The 24073-nt window shown below is 39.3% G+C and overlaps 1 protein-coding gene across 2 annotated transcripts in view; it reads left to right on the top strand.

Annotated features, from left to right (window-relative positions):
- Positions 1 to 1235: 1235 nt before the first annotated feature.
- SENP2 (SUMO specific peptidase 2) overlaps positions 1236 to 24073 on the top strand; it is a 41156-nt gene continuing 18318 nt past the window's right edge. Inside the window, exons 1-7 of one of the 2 annotated variants that reach the window (XM_046658908.1) lie at positions 1236 to 1520; positions 3813 to 3868; positions 7062 to 7195; positions 7626 to 7692; positions 9759 to 9849; positions 13511 to 13679; positions 23291 to 23394. In XM_046658908.1, coding sequence (XP_046514864.1) covers positions 1420 to 1520; positions 3813 to 3868; positions 7062 to 7195; positions 7626 to 7692; positions 9759 to 9849; positions 13511 to 13679; positions 23291 to 23394 — 722 coding nt within the window. In that variant the 5' untranslated portion in view covers positions 1236 to 1419. Of the gene's footprint in view, positions 1521 to 3812; positions 3869 to 7058; positions 7196 to 7625; positions 7693 to 9758; positions 9850 to 13510; positions 13680 to 23290; positions 23395 to 24073 lie in introns of those variants that run through there. The other variant, XM_046658909.1, reaches the window with a different exon arrangement.

The following is a 24073-nucleotide window of genomic DNA, read 5'->3' as shown; positions in this document are numbered from 1 at the left end:
GTTAGGCATGGCTTGGGGAACCAAGCGAGGGGCCTGTGTCCACACTTGGGATTTGCTTCCACTCTCTAGGAACTGCCCCCCCCCCCCCCCCCCCCCCCAGGCCTGAGTAGTGGCAACCAAAGCTGGGGAGCTGGTGATTCTGGAGCTCTAGGGGTGGCTTGCAGCAGAATTCTGGAACACTGTTTATTGAGCAAAGGATAGGGCTGTACTAGGGAGTGCCTGTGTTGAAGTTCAAGCCAGTCTGGAAATCTGGTCTTAACCGGATCACAGGTAAGGATCAAGCGTAGTCAGGGTGCATCTGTGGGGCATGGAAACCTTGAGGGTTCCCAGGACTGTCTGGCAGAGGGTGGAGGGTGGGGGAGAGGTATAAGGGGTGGGGGTGGGGGTGGGGGACACTGGATTTTCTATTACTCAGTGGGACATTTTCTGTTCTTAAGCAGAAGCGTGACCTCTAGATAACAGGGAGACCAATTAGCAGCGCTCCCTGCCAGCCCAGGGGAGGAGAATAGTAAGTACTAGCAGTCCACAGGTACCTTTTCATCCTTAAGTTTCTTTGAAGACTTCTTGAGTTCTGCCCTTCCCTTCCCCTGCACTTTGCATACACGTTTATCACAGCAGACAGTTACTTGCTATTATAATTTGTAACTGTCTTCCCCATAGGCTGACCTCAAGGGCAAGGGGCTGGCCCTGGTACTCAGACTCTGGTTCAAATTCTAGCTATGCCACTAGCTAGCGTTGTGACCTCAAGCAAATTACTTAATCGCTCTATGCGTCGACTTCCTTATTTATTAAAAATGAGCAAAAACTCCCCATCGCCTGTGGTTGCTGGCAGAAATGAAGGTGACAATACGTGTAAAGTACCAGGCACAAGGTATATGCAAAATAAAGGGCGCCTACCACGGCAAACATCTGTTAAGTAACCTGACCTACCTTTACTTTGCGCACTCAACACATTTACTGAGCATCCACGCTATTTCAGACCACCGGAGCGCTCCCTCCCAGATGGAGAAGCCTCACGTGGGGCCTGTGGGCCTTGTCCCGCAAGCCGTCTCACGACTGGCTGCGCCAATAAGAAAACCCCGCCCACAACCCCTTCGATGTCGTCAGCGATTGGACCGGCACTGTCCCTCAGGCATTTTGGTTGCTAGGCTCGGGAGGTGGGGTCCTAGGTTGCGCGTGCGCAGATGGAGAACGAAGATGCTTTCCGGTCGGGCGGGAGGAGGTGACGTCGGGAGCGGTGGCGGGCGGGGGCCTCCTGTAGCCCTGGGGACGTTGTATCTCTGGGCCCTCTGGCCGCGTCACAAGTCGGCGACTAAGCCTTGGCGGTGGTGGCCGAGGCGGCGAAGGCGGCAGCGGCGGCGACAGCTCTGGGGTTTGCGTCTCGGGGTGTGTCGGCCGCCGCTGCTGCTTGGGCCTGGTATGTACAAATGGCTGGTTAGGATTCTCGGCACCATTTTCCGTCTCTGTGACCGGCCGGTGCCCCCTGCCCGGGCCCTCCTGAAGAGGCGGCGCTCGAACAGGTGAGAGGAGAGGGGGCCCAGCGCCGGCCTAGCCGTTCCCCTCCCCCACCCGGGCTCGGCGAGGGGGGGCGCTGGTCCAGCCGGGCCGGCCCTGCTCAGCCGAAACAGTTGGGGGGCCGAGGCCGGAGAGCTGCGGGTCGCGGGTGTCCTGGTGACGTAGTCGCTCCCTCCGCTGTGTGCGGATGCGACTCCTGATGATGGAACGAGCTCGTTGTCGTTGGAGTGGCCGGTGATGGCTAGGATCTTTGATGTTCCTGTCAGAGTCCGGGCTGGTTGCTGTCAGCAACTGGGGCTTTATCGTATATTGCTGCTCTTGGGTTGAAAATTACAAATTGAAGGAATACTGTCTTTGTTGTGGCTCACTGTTCACGAAGCACACTCCCAAGTGTCATCTGTGGGTAATAAGTGCAGTTAAGAGAAGTCAGATTCATAGCTTGCCCAAAGTCGTTTTGACTGCTGGTACTGTTCTCTCAGCACCAAGAGACAGCAGCTGTCTTGTTCTGAAACAGCTGTTAAGCTGCGTGTGTGTGTTTTCTTAAGGGGAGGGAGGGAGAGTGGTTCTGTGCTTTAGGATTAGCTTATGAGAAAAAAAATTAGGTACCTCATTCCTTTAAAAAGATCACTAGTACGTACTCTAAAATTCAGTTAGCATTTTGGGGAAACTGAAAGCTGTTCTGACTTAGCATTTACCCCTTGGTTTGTCCCATTTCACGGTGTCTACCTCCTTGCCTAAGATTTAATCTAGGGAATAAAATACCATACCAATTCTATACAGCCCCCCCCCCCCCAACTTTTAGTGATCAAGTGTTAATTTCATTTCTTATTAAGCCTCGAGATCATTGAAGGGTGGTTTCTTGGAGCTTGAGAGAACAAGATAATTAATACATGAGTCTGAGAACACAGGTCATTGATAAAATTGGCTGTTGGCTAAATTCCATAATGTGTTCCAGAGAGGGCAAGGTTTCAACTTATTCTTCCTTTCTACCTTTCTGTAGGGTTGATACAAGGATCATTTTGGAACATGTTGTAAAGTGCCTAAAAGGATGCTTAATATATAGAAGGGTAGAGTTTGTTTATTCTGCCCTGGGGGTCTCGTGCAGAGGCTGGTGCGTGACAGGCACTTGGTACAGATTTATTGATTAAGGGAATATTAATTCGCTCTCCCCTGTCCTTTCTATTTGCTATGAATCCCTGCTAGTCAGGGAAACAATGGTTTGGAGATAAAAAGCCTGTTCTTTATCATACAGCCTTAATCTAAAACAACTCTTCTCAGTGTGAGCCATTTTTCAGTCAAAATGAAGCCAGGAGGTCTTGTTGGGATGACTAAAGTTATGAAATGAATGGTTCCCCTGGGAGTTAGTCTGTTCACTTTTTTGTAAATATGATCAATCATAATCATTTTTAGAAGATGATTTGTAGTATACCATGAAACTTTAGCATTCTTAAGGTATAGGTCCAAAAACTGCTGAATTCCCAAATTCTTAATTACCATTGTAATATAGTGTTGATGATAAAAATACAGTTAAATTGAACACCTTTTCTGGCTGAAAACTCTCTCTCTCTCTTTTTTTTTTTTTTGAGGAAGATTAGCCCTGAGCTAACTACTGCGAATCGTCCTCTTTTTGCTGAGGAAGACTGGCCCTGAGCTAACATCCGTGCCCATCTTCCTTTGCTTTATTCATGGGACGGCTACCACAGCATGGCGTGCCAAGCGGTTCCCTGTCCGCACCCGGGATCCAAACCTGCGAACCCCGGGCTGCTGAAGCGGAACGTGCGCACTTAACCGCTGTGCCACAGGGCTGGCCCCTGAGAACTATCTTTTAAGGCCTTTTATATTGTCTACTTCTACCTGAAGTAGAAAATGACTTTCTTATGGGCGAGGTGGGGGGTGGGGGTGTCATCTTTGAAAAGGAAATTATTTGTTGTTTTAAAATCATTTCTGGAGAGACAAAGGAAATAACTAGTCCTGGGCTCTTACCTATGTTCGTTTACTAGCTAAGTGATTTCTGACCAATTTCAAGTTTGTGCTTTAGCCAAATCACAGATTGTTATATGATAGGGAGTTTTGGTTCTCTCTCAAATAGTTGAAAACATAGTGTGAAGTCCTCAAATGCTAAAGGCCTACTACAGAGTAGCGTTCTCTTTTAAAACACCAGTGGGATCTCATTTGATGACCAAGGGGCTGGAGGGGGCTGTGTTGTCTGAATAGTAAGTTTATTTATAGAGTGGATATGTGTGTATATAAAAATATATATGTGCATATATATATTTCTCTCTTTTCTCTTTTATCAGCACTCTGTTGTCTACAGTGGACACTGATGAAATACCAGCCAAAAGACCAAGATTAGGTATTGAATATTAATTTTAAAAATTAGTTTTTTTAATAGGAAAAATATACGCATGGAACAAAATTCAAAAGGTAACAAGTATATGCAGTGAAAAGGAAGTCTGTTTCTTGTCCCTTTGCTACTCAGTTATCTTTTCTAGAGGTAACTACTGTTAACCGGGGACTAAAGTATCTTTCCAGATAAATAAGCCTATATGTTGAATGTGCATTTTAAAATTCTAAATCTTCCTATAAAGAAAAGGTGCTTTTTAAATTTGAGGAGAAAACATTGTGAAAACTGCTTCAAACTGAGTTATCTCGTTCAGATAGCTGAGTGAACCAATCTAATGTGTTGCCCCAAATTGTTTACTTCCCTATATCTGAAGGGCTAGATGTCAGTTGGTAGAAGAGAATAAAGCTAGATTAGAGTAAAAGGAAAAAGCACAATGGAATACCATAATAATAATTTCCTCTTTCTCAAAAATGAATGTGAATTTGGATCTACGTCCAGATGTGGTAGTTAAGAGTGGACATGTCTATGTTAAGGTTTCACTCAAATCCAGTGAGTACTTATTGAGCATGTCTTACTGCTAACAAAGTGTTAGGTTCTACAGGAAGTACAAAAATGAGTAAGACAGGGTCTCTGTTTTTAAGAACCTTACAGTTGTAGGGGTATGTGATTATATAGTGGGGGGATATGACAGGTACATAAATAATACTAATGTCAGTGAGGATATTATAAGTGAAATAAGAAAAGTAGTAACAAAATACTGTCCAATTTTCAGCTGGTTAAGAGTCTCAGTAAATATTTGATGAAGTGGCTAGTATGTCATGAGATGAGTCTTGAAGGATGGATAGGAAGGAAAAGCATTCTAGGCAGAGGGAACAGTATGGGAAAGTTGTGCAATTCAGGAAATAGTGACTAGAACTCAGGGAAAAAGTTAGCAAGAGAGAGATAGGTCAAATTGTAGAGGACATTGAATGCGAGGAATTTATACAAAATTCATTAGGACAGTATTTCCCAAAGCACAGGATAGATACCAATTCAGGAAATGATTTTAGGAGATTCAAAGTTCATAGCATTAAGTAACATTTGAATTATGTTATATGCTAAAAAAGTTGTATCCTTTTCAGTTATTTTTAATTTTCTGATTATTTTAAGTAGAAAAATCTTAATTTAATGCTAGTTATGTCTTCAATACTTGTCTAATATGTGCTAATCTCCCCTTTTTTAACAGGTTCAACTAGAACTTAACATTGTTGTGTTTTCATTTCTTTATAAGACAAATGATATCGCTTTATGTTAACAGTAGCCATATAAAATGACCTTTACAAATACATTTGTTTAGCAAAAAAAGTGAGTCAATTTTAAATAAAAATATAAATAAATAAGTATGTGTGGTAGAAAAAATTTTGACGGTAGTATTACAGAAGGTTCCTGGTAATCATCTATTTCATGGACTTTTATATCTCTTCCATGATTTTCATGAAATATGTGTTATGATTTTCTGAATGGAAACTATAGAAGGGAACCTAAGCCAAGGGGGAAGCAGAGATAACACTTATTGGCAGAGTTTGTGAAGGTCTATAGCAGCACTGTTGATAGAGCTCTCTCCCACGAGCGCTGCTGAACACTTGAAATGCGGCTAGTGCAACGGAGGAGCTGAATTTAATTTCAGTTAAATTTGAACTTACATAACTGCATGTGGCTACCGGCTATACTGCATCAGACAGTACAAGTCTATTGGTTGCTTTTGAGAGAAAAAGAGGAAGGGTAAAAGAAAAAAAGCAGCACCTTAGAATTGCGGACTCATGATCTTACAGATAAAAGGAGTTTAAGAGATTTCATAGTCTAGTCTCAGGAAAATAAGGTGGTCTTATCCCCATTTTACAAATAAGGCAAGCCTTCCTTCCTTTTTTTAAGTCAGTGAGATTTTTGACAATCTTGGGGCATCCTCAGATTTTGACAAAATTTGTTAGGAAAATAAATATTATAATACTTTTTAGCTTATTAAGAGTACCTCTTGCCCTCTAGGGTCTGGATGACAGTCTGTGGATTCAGCACCAATTCCTAAAGTTCTTTTTCCTCCCACTTCAAGCACAGCAGAATGGAAGTGATGTCCCTCTACATTATTAGAGGGATAACCTGGAATTCTCTTTAATTCCTAAAATGAGAAACAAGTCATTTGGAAACTTTGGTACTTTTAAGTATTCTCTAGTTACAAATTATTTCAAATTGGATTCTGCTTTACCCAGCTATCACATCCTTCATGGTGTTTAAGTTATTCCCCTGTCATTCTGGAAAGTATTTTATATCTTATATGTTCTGGACTGCTTGTTGCTTAACAGCCACCATTTCAATTTCAGGCTATTTTTCTCTAAAGTGAAATGTGGCTAGGATGATGGTCTCTTTCCCTCAAACCTAGTGCTCTAAAATACCCTTAATTAGGAAATAGAAAGGAAATGGTAGAAAGCAAATCAGCAGTGTAGGAAGTGTGAGAATGGGGTAGTGTGATAAAAGGAGGAAGTGAGGAAAGCACTAAAATCTACCCTTCCCCTTATTTATTTACTTACTTATTTTGTAATCTTTATTTTTGGTGGCAGGGAGGGGTGAGACTGAGATTTTCCAGCACATCTTCAGTAGCAGAGGGATAGCCTTGTTTCATCGTAGATATTTAAGAGCTGCATATCTTATCCTTCACTAATTTCTACCCTGGGCATAGCCAAGATATAATAGGCACTTCGTGAGTAGTTGTTTAGGACACCTGTATTGTTACCTGCCCAGGAAGGAAGGACAAACCAGTGAGTAAATGATAGTGCTTCCTGTAGGATTCTGTAATACCTAGTGACTATTCGTTTCAGGTTAAGTTTTGCCCCTCTCTCTCTGGTAAAGAATTTTATATTCTGGAGAACACATTTCTTAAAAGTTGTCATTTTAGGACTTTTTTTTGTGAATCACTCTGTGATTTGCTAAAGTGATGGTTTCATGTTTTTGTAGTATCCCAGATATTTTATTTAAAAAAAAAAATCACAATGCTGGAATTCCAGTTATTCAGGTAGGAGAAAAATTATTTTTATAATTTTATCTCAATGGTTGAAAACAGAATTTCTAGTAAACACTGAAAGAGACCTTTTTGTAATATAATCTTTTTTTTTTGCCAGAAGTTTATCACTCTATATTTATAGGTATATGTAATCTATATTACCCTGTCTAGATTGTTTTATTCACCAAGTGAAAACCAGTCTCTACAATGCTGCCAGCTTATTTGGATTCCCATTCCAGCTGAACACAAAGCCCATGGTAACTGCTGCTTGTAATGGAACACGGAATGTGGCCCCTTCAGAAGAGGTCAGTGGGGATAGGGCTCCAGTGGGGCTACTGATCTTTGTACTTAATCATTAAGGTTAAATTTTAGAAATACTCTCTTTTTAGGAATTAATGTGTAGAATAACTTCTTTCCAGCAATGTTCGTCTTTATTAGCCTTGATATAAAAGCCAAAAAATCAAAGGTTAAGAAATTACACGTTTAAAAAATATTTATGAAGAGCCTAATTATTAATACTTCTGCTTTTTAAATTTAAGTATGCATAAAGAACCTGGAATTGTTATTTTTTACATCATTTTGTGAGTCTTTACAAATTAAACATTTGGTTTTATTGATATCTCCTCTGTGAGTTAGCTAAATAATCACCAACAGAGTGATTTTTTTTTTCATATTAGAAACTTATTTAGATTTTAAAATTTAGATACTACAGATGTGATTCTCTTTGATTTTAAGGTATTTTCAAACTCATCATCTTGTGAACTGACAGGTTCTGGATCCTGGAACAACATGCTGAAACTGGGTGAGGTGGTCAAAATATTTCTGCTTCCCCCTACCTCCTTCTGCCAGTTTTTTCTGAGTTTTGAGAATATGAAAGGGAAACTCTGATTTAGATAGGGATGAGAGCACAGACATATTCTCTCTACCATTCTAAAAAGCAAATAGCTTTCCTTTAGAATTGTCTTTGAATTCACTGTTGTGTTTTCTATTTGTATTATCAGTGTCCTTAATGTGACTTTGATCAAAGTTCATGCATTAAAAAAAAAAAACCACAATACCCCACATTTCTTGAGAGCTTTCTCTGTGCCAGGCACTGTGCTAAGTTATCAGGAATAACAAAATAATAAAACCTTTAATAACAAAATAATGAAACAAATAACAAAATAATAAAACTTTTAATAACAAAACAAAATAATAAAACCTTTTATAGCAAAATGACAAAATAAATAGCAAAATAATAAAACCCTGCCTTTGAAGGACATCATGTGATTGGGGAACAGTCTTAGGTTCCCAGTTCTCCCAGGTTTATGGATTAGGATCCTCCACATCATCCTTAGACCCTGAAACTGAATTGTAACTACTGTATATCCTGTACAAAATGCTGTGGTGGGGAAAAATCAGAAGAAGCCAAGTCCTGAAAGTGGCTGTGGTCTCTGCCACACAGGCAGGCTGGTAAAGTTTGAGAGGAAGGTGAAAAAGAGCTTTGAGAGAGCTTGTGCGTTCAGAAGTCAAAAGTGGAAGAAGCTCAGGAAATGATAAAAACCTTAGATTAGTGCTCCTCAAACTTTTTTTAGTAAAGTACCTCTGGTGGCAGAGAAGAACAAAGGAGAATAAGTGTGAACCCCCGAGTCTGAGCATATCCCAAAGGACATGGGACAAAGATGATACTTCTTTGAAGTCTTTCATTTCATTTGAAAAGTTAATATAAATTAGATTTTATAATCTATTCGGAGTGTTTGAATATATAAATGTTTAAAATTATTTACCATTAAAATCAATGTGTGGAAGGGATGGTAGATTTATCTCGTGCCTGAGGTAGTGGCACTATATTTCTGTGTAGCCTAGTCAGAGAAGCACAGGGATTCCTAGGGCAGGTTTTATATATAAAGATGTCCACAGTTTCTAATCTGAAACCCTTGGAGATTTGTTTGGGAATTCCAAATTTTTCCTATTTTGGGTATGTTGTGTTTATTAAATATTAGTTTAAAACCCCATGGGATTGAACATTGGTTCAAGTCAGGTTTTGCAAACAAATGAATTCAGGTCAGTATAGGTTTTGCTGCTACTGACTTATGAAAAAACTTTTAGTTTTAGATCTGTTTGCATTTTGGAGTCCTTAGGGACTCCAAGCCCCTGTAGTAGCTCCAGCAGAAAATGTGGCTGATGAAAATTTTGTTACCCTTTTTTGAAGTATAGTAACCATCTCACAAGTGTTGGAAGCTTCTGGTGAAATGTAGTAATATATGGCAGGTTTTCATTTAAAAATACTTCTGTTTTCTTAGGAAGAAGAAACAATTTACTCAATTTGATTAGATTATGGTGTTTGTCATCATTGGGTTCTTCATGCTTCTTGTTGGTCCCAGCAAGCAAAACTAGAAAAGCTTGCCTATGAGTTGTTACTACTTACCTGAGATCAGAGACAAACTAAGCAGTATTGCTTTTCCTTTTTTTTTTTTCCCCTGGGGAAGATTTGCCCTGAGCTAACATGCATTGCCAATCTTCCTCTTTTTGCTTGAGGAAGATTTGCCATGAGCTAACATCTGTGCCAGTCTTCCTCTATTTTGTTTGTGGCTCACCACCACAGCATGGCTGCCGACGAGTCGTGTAGGTATGCCTGTGAACTGATCCTGGGCCACCAAAGCAGAGCACACTGAACTTAACTACTAGGCCATGGGGCCAGCCCCACTATTGCTTTTCCCTTAACTTTTATAAAGTTTGTGCTGGATCTCTGCTGTATAGTAATAGAATCTGAAAAAATAAGATACTTAGTGCTAGAAAGTAGATTGCTCACAGATTTTCTTTTCTAATGCAGACTGTTCACAGGTTTTTTGTTGTTGTTTTTACAATTACAAATGCATTTTTAAATAGGTAATAAATCTCCTAATGGAATAAGTGACTATCCAAAGATCAGAGTGACAGTAACCCGAGATCAGCCTCGCAGAGTCCTGCCTTCCTTTGGGTAAGTGTTAAATTCTGCCCTTCTGGAAGTGGAGACTTTGCACTTATTAGGTGCTCACTCTTGCTAGGCATTCTCCCTTTGATTCTGTTATGTAATCTTGTTAAGTAAATACTCTAAGGTTAGTAATTTGCCGAATATCATACAACTAGTGAGACACTCGAACTCAAGTGTGTTACTTTTTCTACCACATTATATGCTTATAGCGTCTGATTTTGCAAACCTTTTAAAAAAGAAATGTCCCTCACCTCTACACTTTCTTTTGAAGTATAATACCCATACAGAAAAGTGCAGAAATCATGTGTATAGCCTGATGAATTTTCATACACTGAACCGTTCTTATTATTTTATTAGTAATTTTCTTCTCCTTTCTGTGTGGTTACTTCCTAGAATTTCTACTGCTTGGATAGTAGACTTTCTGGATTGATCTAATTTTCCTATATATTATCTTATTTTGTGGTTGTCCTTGCCTTTTTTTTTTTTTTAAGATTTTTTTTGTTTTTTTCCTTTTTCTCTCCAAAGCCCCCCGGGACATAGTTGTATATTCTTCGTTGTGGGCCCTTCTAGTTGTGGCATGTGGGATGCTGCCTCAGCGTGGTTTGATGAGCAGTGCCACGTCCGCGCCCAGGATTCGAACCAACGAAACACCGGGCCGCCTGCGGCGGAGTGTGCGAACTTAACCGTTTGGCCACGGGGCCAGCCCCAGTCCTTGCCTTTTTTGAAAAAAAAAATCTTTCCCTGATTTTTTTTTCTTTTGGTTTTGTAGTTTTTAAGTCGTAAGCATCCTTCTTCCTACTCCCCATGGTTTTTTCCAAGCATCTTATTCTTATTATAAGGATGCAATATCTTATCTCTAAAGTTAATTTTTTTAAAATTTCTTCTTCTTCTTGCTCTATCTGCTTCTTCTGAATTTCTCCTCCCCCTTTGGATTATTTTGGTCTTTCATATAGTCTTTATTCAAATACCTGATAATCTTTGTCTATCCCCATATATTTAAGAGTGAGGCACAAACTAGGGCTCTCTGGAGTTGGATAAACGGCTAATAGTAGGGCTAAGAGAGAAAGTATAAAATGAGTCTGGAACATCTTATGCCAGAAATTAAAGGAGTGCTCAAAAACTGGGGGCATGTCAACATGACCCAGGAGGAAACGTGAGGGGGCTTTCACTGGCCCAACTGGGGACAATGTAAGCATCAAAATGAAGAAAGAGGAATACAGATGCTAGTAAATGTATAGCATGGGAAGGGAAAGATCTTCTCTATAGTAGAATGTCAACTAATAAGTGTAGAAGGAATGATAGAAAATTACCATTTTGTAACTATCATGGTAATAACTGATATGTACAGGAATCGTCAGTTGAGCTGAAACTAGTGAGTAAAAGTTTAATGAGGTATGGGATATTTACATAAACTAAAAATATCTCTCACAAATTAATCATTAATTACAAAGGGAAAAGTAGTAACTTTAGAGTGGAGAAACTTGCCTGACACCATATTAACCAAAGGATCAAAGTTAAAGTCACCCACATGGGGCAAACTCACATGACCTCCAGATACATTGCACTGAGAAGGACATCATCACTTAATGTAGTATTCCTGCAGAAATCAATGATCTGAATCTAATTATGAGACAACTGGGTAAGCTGAAATTAAGGTTCATTCTACAAAACAACAGACCTGTACTCTTCATTATACTGATGAAGAAAGACTGAAAAACCAAGATTAAAGGAGACCAAAGATAGACGACAGCTAAATGCAATGTGAGCTCCTGCTTTGAATCCTAGATGGGAAAAAAATTTGCTATGAAATATATTTTTCATACCTCTGGAGAAATTTGAATATGGGCTCCATGTTACATATTGTATCGCTGCTGAAGTTCCTGAATTTGATGATTGTATTGTGGTTGTGTAAGTGATATCCTTGTTCTTGGGAGATAGTACTTGAATATTTAGAGGTGAACTTATTCCCTAAGCATTTAATGCTATAAAATGTCCCTATAAGCATGGCTTTAGCTGCATCTCACACATTTTGAAATGGTTTTAATTTTCATTCAATTTAAAATATTTTCTAATTTTTGTTTTACTTCCTCTTTAACATGTGATTATTTTGAAGTGTAGAATTACGTTGTTTAACTTCCCAATATTTGGGACTTTCCAGATATTGTTTTGTTATTTATTTCTAGTTTAATTCCATTGTGGTCAGAGAATATATTTAGTATGATTTCAATTCTTTTAAATTTGTTAACATTTGTTTTATAGCCTAAAATATGGCCTATCTGGGTGATGTTCAATGTGCACTTGAAAAGAATATGTATTCTGCTGTTGTTGGGTGGAGTGTTCTATAAATGTCAGGTCAAGGTTGCTGATAATGTTTTACAGGTCTTACCGATTTTCTGTCTACTTTTTTACTGATGAGCGAGGAGTGTTGATGTTTCCTACTGTAATTGTGGATTTGTCTATTTCTCTGTCTGGTTATGTCAGTTTTTGCTTCATGTATTTTGAAACTCTGTAGGTGAATATATGTGACCCAGATTCACCAGATGCTGTCACTTTGCCCATTTGCTTTATCATTTTCTGTCATATACATATTTTTTTCTGAACCATTTGAGAGTAAGTCTTAGACTCATGCCCCTTTAATCGTAAGTATTTGAGTGTGTTTATTTCGTAAGAATGAGGACATTCACTTCCATAATCACAGATTACCAAAATGAGAAAATTTAACATTGGTGTAATACTATTATATAATCTTATTTAAATTTCTTCATTATAGAAATGATTTTTTCTGGTCCACGATTCAGTGCAGGATCGTGTATTACATTTAATTTTCATGTCTCTTGGATCTCCTTTAATCTGGAACAACTCCTCAGCCTTTCTTTGACTTTAATAGCATGGATATTTTTAAGAAGTACAAAGCATTTCTTTCGTAGAATGTCCCTTAATTTTGTCTGATTTTTACTCATGATTTATTTTGATTATGCAGTTATTTTTTTGTAAAAACACTAGTACATCTGTGGTGGTGTATCGTTTTTAAAACATCACATCAAGAGAAGTATGATGTCAGTTTGTCCCATTATGGATAATGGCAGGAGAGGCAGGCTCTGTCACCAGCAACAATGACTGGGTGGACACTTCATGGCTTCTATTTGTTTAGCACTTATTAATTTAGCATTTATCAATTTAGCATTCAGCAGATATTTATTGAGTGTCTTTTGGCTTAGATCATGTATTATGATACAGTGGTGAAAAGATGTAATCTCTGTCTTCATGGAATTTAAAGTTTAGTGTGGGATGTGGACATTAAACAATCACACCAGTAATTAATTCCACTGGTGCCAGGTGACTAAAGGAGCAGCGCAGTACCAGAGGAGGGTGTGTGTAATAGGGGAGCTAAATCCAGAGTTGAGGTTGGAAGATTGGGCATGAGGAAGAAGGCAGAGGCTTTCATGTGGGATCCCTGGTGACTGGAAATAGCAGAATTTCATAGCAGAATTCTGGGGTGCCCTCTGCTCTAGAGATAGATCTAACTTTTGTGAATGATAGTTGTCTGATTTGCCAGGAGCAAGCTTAACCTGGGACGGCTTAATCACAGGATGGTCTGGAGCTTAAATTCCAGCAATTTAAGCAGTTTGGTGATAACTTTTTTTTCCCCTGTCTTTCTGTCTCTCAGTTTTACCTTGAACTCAGAAGGCTATAATAGAAGACCCGGTGGCCGACGCCATAGCAAAAGCAATCCAGAGAGTTCCTTAACGTGGAAACCTCAAGAGCAGGTTGTAACAGAGATGATCTCTGAAGAGGGTGGCAAGGGTCTGAGGCGTCCCCATTGTACAGTGGAGGAGGTAAGCCCTTATAGCCTGATCTCTTTTAAAAACTATTTCATGAATTTGCAGGGGAATAAATAATATATGTACTAGGGTACAAAATTCCAAAGGTGTGAAAGGGTGTATGGTGACTGTAAATTTCCCAGTTTCCCCTCGGTATCTGGACCCACCACCCTGTTTGGCTCTTAGCAAGTAACCACTGATACTTGATGTATCCCTCTAGAGAGATTCTCTACGTAGATAATTTCGTCAATTTTCAGATGTAGTTATTTTCACCATAGGAAAGAGAAAGGAACCATGTTAGGAAAAGATCAGATTATAAATTCTTTCTTTTTGGGTGCCTGAATTGTTCTAACTTGTTTCTTTTATAAGCTGTAAAAACTGTGACTGGGTAAGGGAAGTAAGTGGTGTCCATCTACTTTTTCCTTCCCTTTTTAGGGCACTTAGCATTACGTCTTCATCAACAGTCTTTTCTTCAGTTCCCTCTTGAAGTCTTCACTTATTCCAGGAGAATTTAGAATTATTCCCGTATCTGGCATTCCTCAGGATTATCACCTGTTGCAATTTGCTAGATGGTTTTCTGAGCCACTTAATTTAGTTCAAAGAAGTATTTGTTTGGGTCCCAGGTGATGTGCTAGTTGTCAGCAATTCAAAATTGAATGAAATATGGTCCCTGTCCTCTAGGAGCTTATATATAAATAGTAGTAATCGACAGAAGTGGGCAGAGAGAGGAATGGACTGCAGCCCAGGAGGGATTTTTTTCTTTTTAATTGCAGTAACATTGGTTTGTAACATTGGTTTATGACATTGTATAAATTTCAGGTGTATATCGTTATATTTTGATTTCTGTGTAGATTACATCATGTTCACCACTCAAAGACTAATTACAATCCATCACCACCCACATATGCCTAATCACCCCTTTCACCATCCTCCTTTCCCCTTCCCCTCTGGTCCAATCTCTGTTTCTATGTGTTTGCTTGTTGTTTTTATCTTCTACTTATGAGTGAGATCATGTGGTATTTGACTTTCTCCCTGTGACTTGTTTCACTTAGCATAATAGCCTCAAGTTCCATCCATGTTGTCACAAATGCCCGGATTTCATCGTTTCTTATGGCTGAGTAGTATTCCATTGTGTATGCATACCATATCTTCTTTATCCATTTGTCCCTTGATGGGCACCTAGGTTGTTTGCAAGTCTTGGCTGTTGTGAATAATGCTGCAATGAACATAGGGCTGCGTGTGTCTTTACGCGTTCGTGTTTTCATGTTCTTTGGATAAATACCCAGCAGTGGAATAGCTGTATCATATGGTAGATATATTCTTAATTTTTTGAGGAATCTCCATTCGGTTTTCCATTGTGGCTGCACTCTCACCAGCAGTGTACAAGGGTTCCCTTCTCTCCACATCCTCTCCAACACTTATTGTTTCCTGTCTTGTTAATTGTACCCATTCTCATGGTAGTGAGGAGATATCTCATTGTAGTTTTGATTTGCATTTCCCTGATAGTTAATGATGTTGAACATATTTTCATGTGCCTGTTGGCCATTTGTATGTCTTCTTTGGAAAAATATCTGTTCATATCTTTTGCCCATTTTTTAAATTGAGTTGTTAGGGTTTTTATTGTTGAGATGTATGAGTTCTTTGTATATTTTGGATATTAACCTCTTTATCAGATACATGGTCTGCAAATATCTTCTCCCACTTGTTAGGTTGTCTTTTTGTTTTGTTGATGGTTTCCTTTGTGCAAAAGCTTCTTGGTTTGATGTAGTCCTATTTGTTTATTTTTTCTGTTGTTTCCCTTGCCCAGTCAGACATGGTACTTGAAAATATGCTGCTAAGACTGATGTTGAAGAGCGTACTGCCTATGTTTTCTTCTAGAAGTTTAATGGTTCCAGGTCTTACATTCATGTCTTTAATCCATTTTGCATTAATTTTTGTGTGGTGAAAGATAATGGTCTGCTTTCATTCTTTTGCATGTGGCTGTCCAGTTTTCCCACCACCATTTATTGAAAAGACTTCCCTTTCTCCATTATATGTTCTTGGCTTCCTTGTCAAAAATTAGCTGTCCATAGATATGTGGATTTATTTTTGGGCTCTCGATTCTCTTCCATTGATCTGTGTATCTGTTTTTGTGCCAGTACCATGCTGTTTTGCTTGCTATAGCTTTGTAGTATATTTTGAAATCAGGGAATGTGATACCTCCAGCTTTGTTCTTTTTTCTCAGGGTTCCTTTGGGTATTTGGGGTCTTTTGTTGTTCCATATAAGTTTTAGAATTCTTTGTTCTATTTCTGTGAAAAATGTAGTTGGAACTTTGATAGGGATTGCATTGAATCTGTGGATTGCTTTAGGAAGTATGGGTATTTTAACTACGTTAATTCTTCCAATCCAAGAGCATGGAACATCTTTCCATTTCTTTGTGTGTTTTTCAATTTCTTTCAAGAATCTTACAGTTTTCAGTGTACAGATCTTTTATCTCTTTGGCTAAGTTTATTCCTAGGTATTTTATTCTTTTTGTTGCAATTGTAAATGGGGTTGTATTCTTAATTTCTCTTTCTGCTACTTGGTTGTTGGTATATAGAAATGCAACTGATTTTTGCTTGTTTTTTGAGGAAGATTAGCCCTAGCTAACTGCTGCCAATCCTCCTCTTTTTGCCGAGGAAGGCTGGCCCTGAGCTAACATCGTGCCCATCTTCCTCTACTTTATATGTGGGATGCCTACCACAGCATGGTGTGCCAAGCGGTGCCATGTTTGCACCCGGGATCTGAACTGGCGAACCCCAGGCTGCCAAAGTGGAACGTGTGCACTTAACTGTTGCGCCACCGGGCCGGCCCCAAAATGCAACTGATTTTTGTATGTTGATTTTGCGTCCTGCAACTTGACCATATTCATTCATTCTTTCTAAAAGTTTCTTAGTGGATTCTTTTTTTTTTTAAGATTTTTTATTTTTCGTTTTTCTCCCCAAAGCCCCCCGGTACATAGTTGTGTATCTTTAGTTGTGGGTCCTTCTAGCTGTGAGACATGGGATGCCGCCTCAGCATGACTTGATCAGTGGTGCCATGTCCATGTCCAGGATTTGAACTGGCGAAACCCTGGGCCACCAAAGGAGAGAGTGCAAACTTAACCACTCGGCCACAGAGCCAGCCCCTCTTAGTGAATTCTTTAGGGTTTTCTATATATAAAATCATGTCATCTGCAAATGGTTACAGTTTCACTTCTTCCTTTCCAATTTGGATCCCTTTTATTTCTATTTCTTGCCTGATTGGTCTGGCTAAGACTTCCAATACTATGTTAAATAAGAGTGGTGACAGTGGGCATCCTTGTCTGGTTCCTGTTCTCAGAGGGATAGCTTTCAGTTTTTCTTCATTGAGAATGATATTAGCTGTGGGTTTGTCATATATGGGCTTTGTTGTGTTGAGATACTTTCCTTCTATACCCATTTTATACAGAGTTTTTATCATAAATGGATGCTGTATCTTGTCCAGTGCTTTCTCTGCATCTATTGAGATGATCATGTGATTTTTATTCTTCATTTTGTTAATGTGGTGTGTCACATTGCTTGATTTGCAGATGTTGAACCATCCCTGCATCCCTGGAATAAATCTCACTTGATCATAATGTCTGATCTTTTTAATGTATCCTTGTATTCGATTTGCTAGTAATTTCAGTTGAGGATTTTTGCATCAGTGTTCATCAGTGATATTGGCCTGTAATTTTTTTTGTTGTTGTTGTTGTCCTTGTCTTGTTTTGGTATCAGGGTAATGTTTGCTCCATAGAATGAGTTAGGAAGCTACCCCTTCTCTTCAATTTTTTGGAAGAGTTTGAGAAGGGTAGGTATTAAATCTGTGAATGTTTGGTAGACTTTACCAGGGAAGCTGTTTGGTCCTGGACTTTTATTTTTTGGGAGATTTTTGATTACTGTTTCCATCTCCTTATTTGTGATTGGTCTATTCAAATTCTCTATTTCTTCTTGATTCAGTTTTTGGAAGGTTGTATGATTCTAAGAATTTATCCATTTCTTCTAGATTATCCAATTTGTTGGCAGACAGCTTTTCGTAGTATTCTTTTATAATCTTTTGTATTTCTGAGATGTCTGTTGTAATTTCTCCTCTTTCATTTCTGATTTTATTTATTGTGCCCACTCTCTTTTTTTCTTGGTGAGTCTAGCTAAAGATGTGTCAATTTTGTTTATCTTTTCAGAGAATCAGATCTTGGTTTCATTGATTTTTTTGTTTTTTTTTTTTAGTCTCTATTTCATTTATTTCTGCTCTGATTTTTATTATTTCCTTCCTTCTACTGACTTTGTGCTTTGTTCTTCTTTCTCCATTTCCTTTAGGTGCACTGTTAGATTGTTTATTTGAGATTTTTGTTGTTTGTTGAGGTAGGTCCATATTGTTGTAATCTTCCCTCTTAGAACTGCTTTTTCTGCATCCCATAGTTTTTGGTATGTTGTATTTTCATTTTCATTTTCATTTGTCTCTAGGTGTTTTTTAAATTTCTACTTTGATTTCTTCATTGACCCAATTGTTGTTCAATAGCATTTTGTTTAATCTCCACATACTTGTGGCTTTTCTGATTTTCATCCTGTAGTTGATTTCTATTTTCATATCTTTGCGGTTAGAAAAGATGCTTGGTATTATTTCAATCTTCTTAAGTTTATTGAGACTTGTTTTGTGGCCTAATATGTGATCAATCCTAGAGAATGTTCCATGTGCATTTGAAAAGAATATGTATTTTGCAGTTTTGGGATGGAATGTTCTATATATATCTACTAAGTCCATCTGGTCTAATGTGTCATTTAAGGCCAATGTTTCCTTATTGATCTTCTGTTTGGATGATCTATCCATTGGTGTAAGTGGAGTGTTAAAGTCCCCTACTATTATTGTGTTACTGTCTATTTCTCATTTTATGTCTGTTAATAATGACTTTATGTATTTAGGTGCTCCTATGTTGGGTGCATAGATATTTACGAGTGTTATGTCCTCTTGCTGGGTTGTTCCCTTTGTCATTATGTAGTGCCCTTCTTTGTCTCTCTCTCCCTTTTTTTTTTTTTAAGATTGGCACCTGTGCTAACATCTGTTGCCAATCTTCTTTTTTCTTTCTCCCCAAAGCCCCCTGGTACATAGTTGTATATCCTAGTTGTGAGTGCCTCTGGTTGTGCTATGTGGGATGCCATGTCAGCATGGCCTGATGAGTGGTGCCATGTCCGCGCCCAGGATGCAAACCAGTCAAGCCCTGGGCCGCCAAAGTGGAGCGGGTAAACTTAACCACTTGGCCACAGGGCCAGCACCCCTTGTCTCTTGTTACAGTTTTTGTTTAAAACTCTATTTTGTCTGATATAAACTCTATATTTTGTCTGCTACCCTAGCTTGCTTTTCTTTGCCATTTGCAGGCAGTATCTTCTTCTATCCCTTTACTTTGAGTTTATGAGTGTCTTTAGGTCTGAAGTGTGTCTCTTGTATGCAGCATATATGTGGGTCTTGTTTTTTAATCCAATCGGCCACCCTATGCTTTTTGATTGGAACATTTAGTCCATTGACATTTAAAGTAGTTATTGATGAATATATACTTATTGCCGTTTTGTTACTTTTTTTCTGTATGTTTTAGTAGTTCTTCTGTCTTTTCTTCTTCTCTTGCTCTCTTCCCTTGTGGTTTGATGGTTTTCTTTAGTATTATGTTTGGGTTCTTTTCTCTTAATTTTTTGTGTATTTATTATATGTTTCTGGTTTGCGATTACCATGAGGTTCACATATAATAATCTACATATATAGCAATCTATATTGAGTTTATGGTCTCTTTAGTTTGAACTCTTTCTAAAAGCTCTATTCTTTTACTCCCATCCTCCCACATTTTATGTTTTTGATATCATAGCTAACCTCTTATTTCGTGTATGTGTATCCATTACCCTCTTATCATGGAAATAGGTAATTTTTGTGCTTTTGTCTTTTTTTTTAAAGACTTTATTTATTTATTTTAAGACTTAATTTTTTTCTTTTTTCCCCCAAATCCCCCTAGTACATAGTTGTATATTCTTAGTTGTGGGTCCTTCTAGTTGTGGCACGTGGGACGCCGCCTAAGCATGACCTGACTAGCGGTGCCATGTCTGTGCCCAGGATTTGAACTGGTGAAACCCTGGGCTGCCGAAGCGGAGCACGCAAACTTAACCACTCGGCCATGGGGTTGGCCCCAGTACTTTTGTCTTTTGACGCTGACGTTCATATTCTTTTCATAGGTGGTTTGTCTGCTACCTTTCCTGTATTTTTTCCTTTACCAGTGATTTTATTGCCTTTTTTGTGTGTGATAATTTTCTTTTTTTTTTTTTTAAAGATTTTATTTTTTCCTTTTTCTCCCCAAAGCCCCCCGGTACATAGTTGTGTATTCTTCATTGTGGGTTCCTCTAGTTGTGGCATGTGGGACGCTGCCTCAGCCTGGTCTGACGAGCAGTGCCATGTCCACGCCCAGGATTCGAACCGACGAAACACTGGGCCGCCTGCAGCGGAGCGCGCGAACTTAACCACTCGGCCACGGGGCCAGCCCCTGATAATTTTCTTTTTTAAAAAATTATTTATTTTTTTTGTGAGGAAGATTGGCCCTGAGCTACCATCTGTTACCAGTCTTCCTTTTTTGCTTGATTAAGATTGTCCCTGAGCTAACATCTGTGCCACTCTTCCTCCATTTTGTATGTATGACGCAGCCACAGCTTGGCTTCATGAGCAGTGCATAGGTCTGTGCCTGGGATTCAAATCCGCACACCCTGGTCCACCACAGTGGAGCACATGAACTTAACCTCCACGCCACCAGGCCAGCCCCATGGTTGATAACTTTCTTATTCCTATTTGTGGTCTTTTCTTTCCCATTTAAATAAATTCCTTTAGCATTTCTTGTAAAACTGGTTTCTTGGTGATAAACCCCTTTAATTTTTGCTTGTCTAGGAAACTTTTTATCTCTCCTTCCATTCTGAATGATAACCTTGACAAATAGAGTATTCTTGGCTATAGGTTTTATCCTTTCAGCACTTTAAACCTATCATGCCACTCCCTTCCAGCCTGTAAGGTTTCTGCTGAGAAATCAGCTGATAGCCTTATGGGGTTTCCTTTTTATGTCACTTGTTGCCTTTCTCTTGCAGCTTTTAGGATTCTTTCTTTATCTTTAATTTTTGACATTTTTATTATCAGGTGTCTTGGTGTGGGCCTCTTTGGGTATATCTTGTTTGGTGCTCTCTGTGCTTCCTGTGCCAGGATGTCTGTTTCCTTCCTTAGGTTAGGAAAATTTTCAGCTATTATTTCTTCAAATAGATTCTCTGTGCCTTGTCTCTCTCTTCTCCTTCTCAGACACCTATAATATGAATGTTAGTGCACTTGATATTGTCCCAGAGTTCCCTTAGACACTTCTTGTTCTTTTTTAATTTTTTTTCTTTTATCTGTTCAGCTTGTGTGAGTTCCTCTAGTCTTTCATCCAGCTTGTTGATCCATTCTTCTGTAGATTCTACTCTACTATTGAGTCCCTCTAGTGAATTTTTCATTTCCAGTATTGTATTCTTCATTTCTGATTGGTTCTTTTTTATATTTTCCAATTTTTTGTTGAGGTTCTCACTGAGTTCATCCATCCTTCTTCCAAGATCAGTGAGCATCCTTATGACTTTTTGTTTGAACTCTTTGTCAGGTAGGTTGCTTATTTCTGTTTCATTTAGTTCTTTTTTTCCTGCTCCTCATGCATTCCTTGCCCCACAGAGGTGGACCCACTTGCCTGCCTGCAGAGGTTCCAGGCACCCAGCCTGTGCAGGCTCACAAGTTGCCCAAGGGCTTGCTGTTGGATGGGGCGAGTCTCTAGGGCAGGCTGCCTGCCCTGGCTGAGCTGGATTAAATCAGTGCTTGAGTGGGCAGGGCAGACCCTGGGCTCACAGGCCAGGGGAAGAACTCTAGTGGTGTCTGCCAGCATCTGTGTCAGCATGCCTGTACTACATCACAATAATGGCTGCCACCAATGTCTCAGTCCTTGGAGAGGTCTCACCTCTCACTGAGATGCGCTCAGAGCATATCAGGTGAGTCTCTTTTCACCAAAGGACTGTGCACCTTTCTTTCTCGTGATTTCAGGTTGCTTTCTGAAACAGGTGAATTTGTGTGTGGGCCCTTTAAAAGCTGCCTTTTTTCCGTTCCTGTCCGATAGTTTTTCTAGAGATGTTCCCTGTTGTAGTTAGTAGCCAGCAAAGCCAGATATTATGATACTTGTCTCAGTTGTGCTGAATCTGAAGGCTGCTTGTAGTAGTAACACTTCCCCGCTCAGGTCCCCGACTCCCCCAGGGAAGGCTGTGTACCTTAGGATTTCTCCTGGCCGGCTGTGAAGCTCTGCAGCTTGCAAAGGTGGCTTTTTTCTCTCCAGAAGGGAATTTCTGCCTCTTTCGCCTCACTTAGGACTGTCCCTTGTTGTGGGGGTTCTTTTTATCCAGTTTTCAGTTCTCTCTCAGGGGTAATTATTCCAAGAATAGTTGTAACTTGGTTGTGTTTGTGGGAGGAGGTGAGTCCATCTCCGGGTCCGCCTACACTGCCATCTTGACCCCAGGAGGGATTTTAAGGAGAGGTATGAAAGTATGCTTCAATACCTCTTAGAATTCAGAAATGGGACTGAGCAAATATGTAGGGAGTATACACAGGATATATTCTATAAATATTAGAAGGTAATATTAGCAAGGACATAGATATTCATTGGTTAATGTGATATAAAGTTATAGGGAAGAGTCTGAATCCCTGATTTCAGTCTTACATAAATACGTGCCACTGACCAGGATACCCCATGTGTTTAGGGGGAAGATGATGACTTCAGTTTTGGACACTGTTTAAAGTGCCTGTGAAACACACAAGAAGACCTGTCCCATAGAACTATGGATATAGGTGCTGAGAGTTTTGAGAAGAAGGCAGGGTTAGAGACACATTTCTGAATTTTCTGCATGTTGATGTTATTTAAATCCAGGGAGCTGAAGGGATTATTCAGGGAGGAGATGTAGTGGAGAAGAGTTAATGGGCAGAACCATAGGCATTTAAGGGCAGGCAAAAGAAGAAATAATCTGCAGTGGAGACTGAGAAGATAAGAAGAAATCAAGAGAATATATTCTTGTCCAGGTAGTCAAGGCAAGGTCAATGGGGTGAGATGCTGAAGAAAGAGGTCAAATAACATAAGAGGTGAAAAAGCCTCTATTGGCTCTGGCCATAGAAGGTCATTGGTGACTTTGGTGAGACCAGTTCTGTTTTGGAAGCTAATGTTATGAATATGCAAGTGGATTATTTCTGCTGAGTTTTTTTGCGGTTCACTCAGTTCTGTTCTCAAAAAGTTAGATGCCATCAAGGACTAGCAGATAACATAAATGAATGAGGTGGACTAGAGTGAATGGCCCGTCTAAAGGGACTAGCCCTACAAAGCTCTAGATTGTTGGTTCAGTTTTTCAAAAGAGACCAGATTTTTGGATTTTTCTTCTCAATTTATAAAGTTGGTAATTAATTCAAAGATTTTAAAAAACACTGTGCTGGGAAATACAGCCCACATATGGGCTGCATTTGACCTCTTAGTCTTTGTTTATGATTTAATTACAGATTTATGTGCTAGTAGTTATCTAATATGCCTTCTTTTATTTAGGGTGTTCAAAAAGAGGAAAGAGAGAAGTACCGGAGGTTATTGGAGCGACTTAAAGAAGGTGGTCATGGAAACACTGTTCCTCCTGTAACTTCAGCTCATCATAGGTAAAGATGAGCTAATAAGATAAATGCTTTGCCAGACATCTTTTTCCTTATTTTGGCGAGGGGAATGGTGGGAAGGACTTTCTTGCAAAAACAGGTTAATGTTGAGAGAACTAGCCCTGTGATTTATCTGAACATTGTATCTAGTAATAGATTATATATATAACAAAAATAGAATTTTCTGTTAGCTTTAGAATCCATTGTCCAAGTGAACTCTTACTTGAAACTCTGATATAGAAAATTGGAATCACTGGTTGAATTTGGGTTCCCAGGGGGAGAGAGTTTTTTCAACCTCCCCAACACAGACGTTTCCTACAATCTGTGTGTCTGTCTCTGCCAGCCGCTTGTTCCCCCTCTTTTCCTCTGCTGCCCATCTCTTCCTCTCTCCCTTCCTCCCTCTCTCTCTCCACCTGCACCCTCTCTGCCCACCCACCAATGCACATAGTCTCTGAGGCATCTTAGTGCGTGCATTTTAGCACCATTGGAAACTGTCCACTTTAGAGACAAGATTGAAGTCATCCCAGGTCATAAGAAGTTTTCCTTATAAGACTGCTTGTTAATTAAATACTCTAATGATTTCAGCAATTAGATGAGAGTGGCAGAGGGAGCTGATGTCTGGCCTTATATTCGGATAAAAAATATGTGAGCTCAGGATTGAGGTACACTTGATAATTCTAAGAAG

Source organism: Equus quagga, chromosome 4, assembly GCF_021613505.1.
Source record: "Equus quagga isolate Etosha38 chromosome 4, UCLA_HA_Equagga_1.0, whole genome shotgun sequence".
NCBI lineage: Eukaryota > Metazoa > Chordata > Mammalia > Perissodactyla > Equidae > Equus > Equus quagga.
The sequence above is the reverse complement of the archived record's forward strand: the minus strand, read 5'-3'. Positions and strand labels throughout refer to the sequence as shown.